The 8417-nt window shown below is 44.8% G+C and overlaps 1 protein-coding gene across 2 annotated transcripts; it reads left to right on the top strand.

Annotated features, from left to right (window-relative positions):
• The first annotated feature begins 1344 nt into the window (after positions 1-1344).
• TAF9B (TATA-box binding protein associated factor 9b) lies at positions 1345-5439 on the top strand. Of its 2 annotated transcripts, XM_059824476.1 has the most exons (8): positions 1348-1398; positions 1484-1565; positions 1858-1994; positions 2069-2216; positions 3061-3126; positions 3728-3831; positions 4074-4083; positions 4323-5439. In XM_059824476.1, exons 1-8 carry the CDS (start codon positions 1348-1350, stop codon positions 4487-4489), a joined length of 765 nt encoding a protein of 254 aa, XP_059680459.1. In that variant the 3' UTR covers positions 4490-5439. The 2 variants fall into 2 exon arrangements, with proteins under 2 accessions (XP_059680460.1, XP_059680459.1); XM_059824477.1 differs by lacking the exon at positions 4074-4083 and having other exon boundaries at positions 1345-1398; positions 2069-2203; positions 3045-3126; positions 3728-3841.
• The last annotated feature ends 2978 nt before the right edge of the window (positions 5440-8417 follow it).

The following is an 8417-nucleotide window of genomic DNA, read 5'->3' as shown; positions in this document are numbered from 1 at the left end:
TGACTTGGACTATAACGCTACAGTGCTTCCAGCCAAAGAGCCTCAGCAGAGGCATTCCAGCCGCCTGCACCTCCAGCGCTGGCATGTGCTGGACGCGGGTTTTCCAGCTCCTCCAGCTGCCGCCGCAGCCACGGGGCTGCCTCTGCCTCTGCCCCCCGTCAGACTGAATCTGGCACCCCCCATCACCAGCAAACCCGCGGCGTGGGGGGCCAGCCGCCAGCCGCCATCTCAGTGCGTATATACAGAGGCCAAGACAGGTTTGAATGTTGCATTTACATCTAGGTAGGCTGAGCGTACGGCTTCCAGGTGTTAAACATCATCCTTGGTATCCATGAGAAGCAGAGAGAGTCTCGCTGCTGCTGGAATGTTTCGCAACACGTTGCAGGCATGAATCAGAGGGATCACAAGTTAACAGCTGTTTATTTCTTCTTGCTCTCAGAGGAGGTTGGCTTCTCTTCCCTGTTGTATCAGCTGGTCTAGTGAGGATATCGCATCTTCCTCCAGACCTTGCTTCGTTTGGACCGTCACAGCTAATGACAACACTATTGCAACTTCTTCTGGTATGCTGCTAATCCTCCTGCTTGACAAAATCACAAGAAAACAATTATTTTTGGTTCTGTTTTGCCTCAGAAAGCGAGAGAGAAACTTTTGATGGGACTTGCATGGAATGTATGTAGACATCCTTTGGCTGCTAGGAAAACAAGCTTAAAAAGTCCTGCTGCCAGTACTCTCGTTTTCCTTTAATGCGGGGAATGCTGACCACTTAGAAAGTGGCCGTCAAAGTTGTTAATGAAGTAACGTACCCTTCTGCTTCACCACGGGACCAACGGCTGGCGTTGGCCTGCGCTGCAGCGTGGGGGACAGGGGGCAATTCCCCGAACCCGTGGGACTTGGGCTGTGTCCCCGCTTTGTCTCCACAAATATTTTTATTAAAAAGAATTTCTGCGGCCCAGAAAGGTAGTTTTTAAAGAGCAGGATGAAAGCCCTCTCTAACCCCCCACCGCTGTGAGCCGGGGAGGGAGCTCAGGGGCCGTGAGGACTGTGCCCCCCCCCCGGGGAGGGGGGGACACACGTAGCGGCCGGTGGACCGTGAAACCCCCGTTCGTGCCGTGGCTGTTAACGGCCTCGAGCGCGTGTTTGCTTTGGCACAGAAAGGAGGAACGGCGACATCCGCACTGCACACGCTGCTGCCGGGACACAGCCTCTCCCGCTCAGCGCCGCCGCGGCCCCGGCCAGGCCGCGTCTCCATGGCAACGCCCGCCCCAGCCGCCCTCCCGGCCCCCGTAGTCGCGCTCGCCGCTCCCCGGTCACGCGACCGGAAGCGGCCCCCTGGGGCGAGCGGAAGCGATGGAGCCGGCGAAGATGGCGTCTCCCAAGAGCGCGCCCAAAGACGCGCAGGTAGCGCGGGGGCGGCGGGGGCCGGGGGGGTCGGGTCGGGTCGGGTCAGCGCGGCGGAGCTGAGCGGTGCCTCTCCGCCCTGCAGGTGATGGCGCAGATCCTGAAGGACATGGGCATCACGGAGTACGAGCCGCGCGTCATCAACCAGATGCTGGAGTTCGCCTACAGTAAGCGGCGGCGGGGCCGGGGCCGGGGCCGGGGCCGGGGCCGGGCCGGGGCTCGGGCGGGGCCTGGCAGGAACAGCGGCGCTGCCCCCGGGGAGGGAAGTGCGCGGGGGGACGCCGGCGGAGAAGGGAAGTGCTGTCTTCGGCCGTGTTTCCTGGGGGGTTCCCCTGTCAGTCTTTGAGAACCGCCCTGGAGGAAGCAGCGTTGTGTTTCTGAGTGACGGCTGGGCGGGATCGGGGAGGGAGGAGCCGCCTCTCTCAGTCCAGCGTTAACGAGAGGTGGTGTTTTTCAAAGGGTATGTGACTACTATACTGGAAGATGCAAAAATTTACTCGAGCCATGCAAAGAAATCCAGCGTCGATGCGGATGACGTGAGGTTGGCAATCCAGTGTCGAACAGACCAGTCGTTTACATCTCCACCTCCAAGAGACGTAAGTAAAACTGCGTTGATAATTGCAGAACACGATAAAAGACTACAGGTGGGAATGTAACCGTCTCTCTCCAGTTCTTGTTAGATATTGCAAGGCAGAAAAACCAGACGCCGTTGCCCTTGATAAAGCCTTATTCTGGACCCAGGCTTCCGCCTGACAGATACTGCTTGACAGCTCCCAACTACAGACTGAAGTCCTTGCAGAAGAAGGTAAGGGCTTTGGGTAGGGAAGGATTCACCGAATGCCCACGTTGTTTGTCAGAAATGTTGTTGGAATTAGAGTTTTCCACACCTCTGAAAGATACGTGTGGGCAAATGCTGACCTGTGCGTGTCAAAATAGTGTTTGAAACTAGGTCAGTGGTCTTTATCTCTAGGGATTTGCAAGTATTCTTATTGCTAGTTAGTTTCAAAAGCAAAGCCTATTACAAAATGCATCTGTGAATCTTTTTAGTGTTAAAGCAAAGTTGTTGACTTGAGTATCAGATTGTAAAAGGCAAAAGTAAGGCTTTAGTATAGATATTAAAGGGTGTTTTGTACTTATGCCTCAGGTGTTTCTGCTTTAGAGGGAAGAGAAGAGGTTTGCTTTGCTTGCTGGGAAATACTGAATGTCTCTGCATGTAGGATTTCATATTTATTTTCCACGTTTTAAAGAAAGAATCCTAAAAGTTGAACTTAAGGTTCCAGGTATTGACATGGGACAGTGAGCACTGTAGAGTGGAGTGCCGTTGTGCTCACTGTAGAGTGGAATAATAATTGTTGATTAAAATGTTCTAGTTACTCTTTCCGGTAGAAACTAACCTGATTGAGCCGAGTGCTGTTTGCCAGATCAGCTGTTTGCCGATCTTCGGCATCGTGTCACACCCAGGAGCTCTCCAGCTCACACCAGCAACGTTCACACCATGAAGAGTTTGAGACCTTCTGTGCCTGTGCTGGCGTACAAATCGTGTATTGTTGCTGTGGAACAGGCTCTCTGTGGTTTTGTGGGAAGAACCATTTCTTTTTTTCGTTAATTTCTAAGGGGATGCTAAACTGCATGTTCTCTCTCCATAGGTCTCCTCCTCTGCAGGAAGAATAACAGTCCCTCGCCTGAGCGTTGGTGCTGTGAGCAGCAGGCCCAGCACTCCTACTTTAGGTAGGAAACAGCTCAGCTGGGGTTTCCCATGTTGATTTTATGAAGGCAAAAAATAATGAGGAGTAATTTAAAGCATGCGTCAACCACTGAGGACATGTTGGGTGCCTCCTGACCTTAGTATCGTTTGGCAGCATCAGAAAAATTAAATTAATTTCAAAAAGATTATGGTAATCTTTGATACGTATATATATATATTACTGACATTCTGTATTTTTATTGCTGTATTTGTGATAACTTCTGTATGTCAAGAGACTATTCAAGGAACCTAGATAAGTTTGAATTTTTTCTCTGCAACATAAGCACTACACTGAACTACAAATAACACTAAATAAAATCCTTTTTAAAAGGTTCACAAAATTTATGACTGACCATGTGCACTTACATGCTAGTGTGTGTGTTTGTAGCCTAGAATTTTGTAGGTCTTGAGTACATGTGTGGTTCTGCCTTAAAATCTGACTCCTGTATATCCAGTGTCAGTATGTTCCTCTGTATTCCCACTACTTTGAAAACAATAGGTTCCACTGTGAAAGTGAATTTACAAGTACAAGTATATTGTTATTTTTTTAAATTTATCTTTTGACTGAGTTGTTTTGAATTTCAGGTACACCTTCAGCACAAACAGTATCCGTCTCAACAAAAGTTGGCACTCCAGTGTCGCTGACCGGTCAGAGATTCACCGTACAGATCCCGTCTTCTCAGGCAGCGGTCAAGTCAGGTAAAACACAAGCTGTAAAGAACCGGCTTCTTGGATCAAAACTACTTTTTGGTGTTCTTTGTAGCAGAACGGAAATTAATTTATAGTAATAATGTGGGAAATTACTTCACCTCTTCTGTTGTTTAGTATTGCCAGTCACTTGTGTCTCCTGACGTAAGGTGGGCAGTCCTCTCTCGTCGTTCTGGTAACTTCTAGTTGTAATTCCTGTTTCTAGCACAGTGGGGTCAACCAGCACGTACAGCGTTTCAGGCAGATTTCCCTTACACCTGACCCGCCACCTCTCTGCTCTCTCACTCTTTCTGCTCACCCCGCTAGCGTTTTCCTGTCTTCTCTACTTTGCTCTCAGGGTCATTCCAGGGTTTTCGGCCCGGGTTGTTCTAGTTGGAAGTTATTTTGGGTTGGAAGTTCTGTTCCAGTGTGGGAAAATAAACTGTCATTTTTTTCAAGCTTTTCATTCAATGACATTCTTTTGTTTTCACAGCCACACCAACTACTCCGACAGTTCAGAATGTTCTAATTAATCCTTCGTTAATTGGACCGAAGAACATTCTCATTACTACAAATATGGTATCATCACAGAATACATCTAATGAATCAAACCCCTTGAAAAGGAAGCATGAAGATGACGATGACTATGATAACTTGTGAAGAGACTGTCCGATCCCCTTCTGTTCCTCAGTGATTCATATTGAGTCTGATAGGGTTTTTGCCAAGAGTTCTTTGTAAACAGCGTGAGAGTGTGTAAATACTCTGTTAATATGCAGTTGGGTGTGGAGTGAGAGAGGTGATTGCCTGTGGAAAGAGGAAAAAGCAACTTGTCTTTTTCTGTGGCCCCTAACGTCTTTTAAACCTCAGCAGCGACGGTGTGCATTGGTCGCTGTTACACAGGAGAACAGCCTTCGCCTCTCTTCACTCGCCTTATTTCTAACAGACGTGCCCGTGTCTCTGAAGCCGGGTGAGCCAGGTGCTGCAGTACTGCCCCGTGCCAAGTAAAAATCATTTTTAGAAAACACGGGATGGTGTGACATAGATACTCATTTCAAATAAATAACATCAAAACCAGAGTCCTGGGTGAGGTGGGACGTAGCTGGGGAGTATCAGCCTTTTTTTTTTTTTTTCTGCTTTGAGGCTGTGTTAGTCACATGCACTGTTCTCCATGTGCAGTTCCAGTGGGCGTGAAGATTATCTCTTAACAGTGGAAATGCAGATAAGAGGTAGAGGAGGGGGTTTCTGGAGAACACTTGCTTAGGGTGACCTCTGGAATCCATTAATCCATGGTTTCTGTTGGCCTTAACATCCACACTAACTCAAAAGGTAGAGAAAAGATAAAGTCCCAGCCAAGATTTGTTCTTTATTTATTTCCAGAGAGCTGCACCTCTGTCAGTTGTCGTTTCGTTAAGCTTGTGCTTGCATGTGTATTGACTAACATGTCACTGTCGTCCTGGCACGCGGGGGGATCCGGCAAAGGGCAGCTCACCTGAGCCCGACTGCGAGTGTCTGACTGGATGCCTCGGGCACCTGCAGGTGGTTTTGTGCTGTGTCGCAGTCCTAAGTCTGCTGTACTAAAAGATTGAATAAATTCAATGTGTTTTTATATATTGACCAATAAAGAAAGGGGTGTGTTTTTGTAACAATCTCCTTGTTGACTGCTTTAGTTTGTGCTACCTTTCCTCATGCCTCTTTCCTCAGGCTGAACTTGCTGTGACTCGGGCCGGGAGAGGTCTTGCATGAATTCCAGCTCAGCCGCAGCTGCAAACCCACTGTTTCCTCCCAAGACCCTTCAAGGTTCACAAGCAATTAAATACACCAGCTTTACACCGAAACAGACAGGAACGCTCCCTCTTCGTGACACGTTGTCCAGGGCTGAAGCTGGCTCCTGCAGCGGGTTGTGAGGCTGCCGGGAGCTGCTGCGTCGCTTCCCCCCTGGTTTTGTGTGAAGAAATGCAGAATAAAACTCATTTTTTGCTGGGGGGAGAGGAGGATGATGCGGGCCAGTGGTCAGTGTGAAGGCTGAGAGCCAGAGTGAAGAAAAACGCACACAAAAATAGATGTGTGTGTGTGTATATACATGGCAGGTATTTTTTATATATATGGATGTATGTATATACACACAAATAATTGGATTTTACACACACGCACACACACAATTGTACTACACACTCAAACTCTCTCAGCTATTGTATATAAAGTCTATATAGAATGTGGAGTGTGTATATAGAGAATATATAGTAGTTAATTATGCAGGTACATAAACACACTCGCCCACTCTTTATATACAAAAATATGTATATCTACACTTGTGTTATACACACATTCATGCAGACACGTATATATTTATACACAGTCTCAGACACCCTGTTCATATAGGTGTCTAATCTATACAGCATACATTTAACAATATAAATACATATACCATAAGATAATTTTATTATACACAGCCACACTCTCAGAGATGCTATTCTTTTACATAATACTATTCAAATATATCTATATATGTATAAATAACACTATACGATACCTTCTCACCCCCCCCCCCCTTTTTAAAATACTTACTTAATATATACATATGTATAGTTTACACACACACTCTCTGTCACTTTTTTTTTTTTAATATATACACACACACACAAAGTGATGCTCTATAAATGCATACACAGTTTCAGGCACTCATTTTTTTATATATAAGAAGTAAGTAAGTATAACATACTAATGCATAATATATAAAGCATATTATTTTGTACATGCCATGTATTATCTATTATGTAGCATGTAGTCTATTATTAGTCATATTTTATATTATGTAATACATAGGTATGTTATTACACATTGTTTTGTATTAAATATACTTATATATTAGAACATTATATATAATTATATATCACATATATAGATTAAAAAAAAAAACACAAACACACACACACACAAAACCCACACAGTCTTACACAGTCACCTATTCTTTTAGGTCCATACATATATTTCTACTCTGTACAGGTTCAGCTAACCTTTTTTCATATCTAAAATACAATACATAAAGTACACTGAGATATAGTTTATATATAATGCAGCTCTGTGTATATATATGTGTGTGTGCATATGCACATATATACACACACATATACATATAGACACCCCCCCCCGACAGATGCCTATTCTTCTATATATTGTAGTACGCTAATATATGTATAAATAAAATTAAATTGGCTGTCAATTCAAATAGGTATGAACCACCATGCACACTCATTGTTGCTCTCACATAGGCAGCTATTCTTTTATCTACATACATATATAGAGTTGTGCTCTCTCCACACCCCTCCCCGAGAACCTTTTTATATATAATACATAGCACAGCATAATAGATATCACTATATACTGTGTAACATTATAATAATGAAAGATTATATAGTAGCTAGCATATATATATATAAAATGCAGATATAGTGTAGCTAAAACACATAGAAACCTATGCTTTTATAGCCATATATATATATATATTTTTTTATGCTCTATGCACATACAATCTCAGACACCCTTTCATGGGAAGGGGGGTGTGTGTGGGGGGTTGTTTTTTAAAAAAAAAAAAAAAAAAAAATTAATAGCAGTATATACTATTCCATAAACCATATAACATGTAATAGAGAACAGATATAACACTATCATCTTATATACTGCTCACATATCATGTAGCTTATATATTAAAAAAAAACAAAACAAAACAAAAACCCACCAATCCAGACATATTTTTATATGCATGTGTGTTTTTTGTGTGTGTATATATAATTAAAAAAATAAATGTTTAGACTTGATGATCTTAAGGGTCTTTTCCAACCTAACTGAGGCTATGATATTATAGTTACACATTTTTATACACAACTTATTAGACAGTATTTTATATATCTAAACCATATAACACATAACATATAGCCCATAATCTATAATAACTGTCATCTATTGTTTATCTAAAATAGAGACATGGAGCCACACACAATGCTCACAGACACCTATGCTTTTATATAGGTAACATCGATAAATACATCGATATTCTCACAGACATGCAGCCATTCTCTTGCTCACACAGTGATGCATATTCTTATCTACCTAGGCTCTACAAATCCCTACACACCCTCGGATGGACGGACGGACGTGCGCATGCACGCTCTCTCTCTCTCTCTCTCGTGTTATACCTTTATATATGTTATATTTAATGTATAACAGCGGAGGGGGGATGTTGGCTGCACCATCCAGGCGTGCTCCCTTGCCCCCAGGGCAGCTCACCAGCAGCTGTTGGGCTGCCGGCACTGCACCAACACAAAAATGAAGCCACACAGCTTGATTTCAGCCCCGAGTGCGTCCCACGGCGTGGGGTGTTGGCGTGACTCGCGCCCCGGGTGGCCCACGCAGCCCACGCTGGCTGCATGCCCGCTCCGGCTGGTGGTCCTTGCTAAACCCCAGAGCCGGGTAGCACGAAGGGCTGAGGCTAAGGCAATACGTCAACCCCCCTCCATTTTTCTGATTTACAGCTTTCCTTGTTTTACAGGTAGGTAGGGCAGGCTCCCTGCCCCGCCACGTCAGAGGTGAC

The sequence above is a fragment of the Gavia stellata genome, chromosome 14 (assembly GCF_030936135.1).
Source record: "Gavia stellata isolate bGavSte3 chromosome 14, bGavSte3.hap2, whole genome shotgun sequence".
NCBI classification, from domain to species: Eukaryota; Metazoa; Chordata; class Aves; order Gaviiformes; family Gaviidae; genus Gavia; species Gavia stellata.
This window is presented reverse-complemented; position numbering and strand designations above follow the sequence as displayed.

Coding starts and splice junctions, on each gene's coding strand:
- TAF9B (XM_059824477.1), top strand. CDS start 1,348: ATGGAGCCGGCGAAGATGGCGTCTCCCAAGAGCGCGCCCAAAGACGCG. Junction 1,566..1,857: donor GATGCTGGAGTTCGCCTACA/GTAAGCGGCGGC, acceptor TGTTTTTCAAAG/GGTATGTGACTACTATACTG. Junction 2,204..3,044: donor TGAAGTCCTTGCAGAAGAAG/GTAAGGGCTTTG, acceptor CTCTCTCCATAG/GTCTCCTCCTCTGCAGGAAG.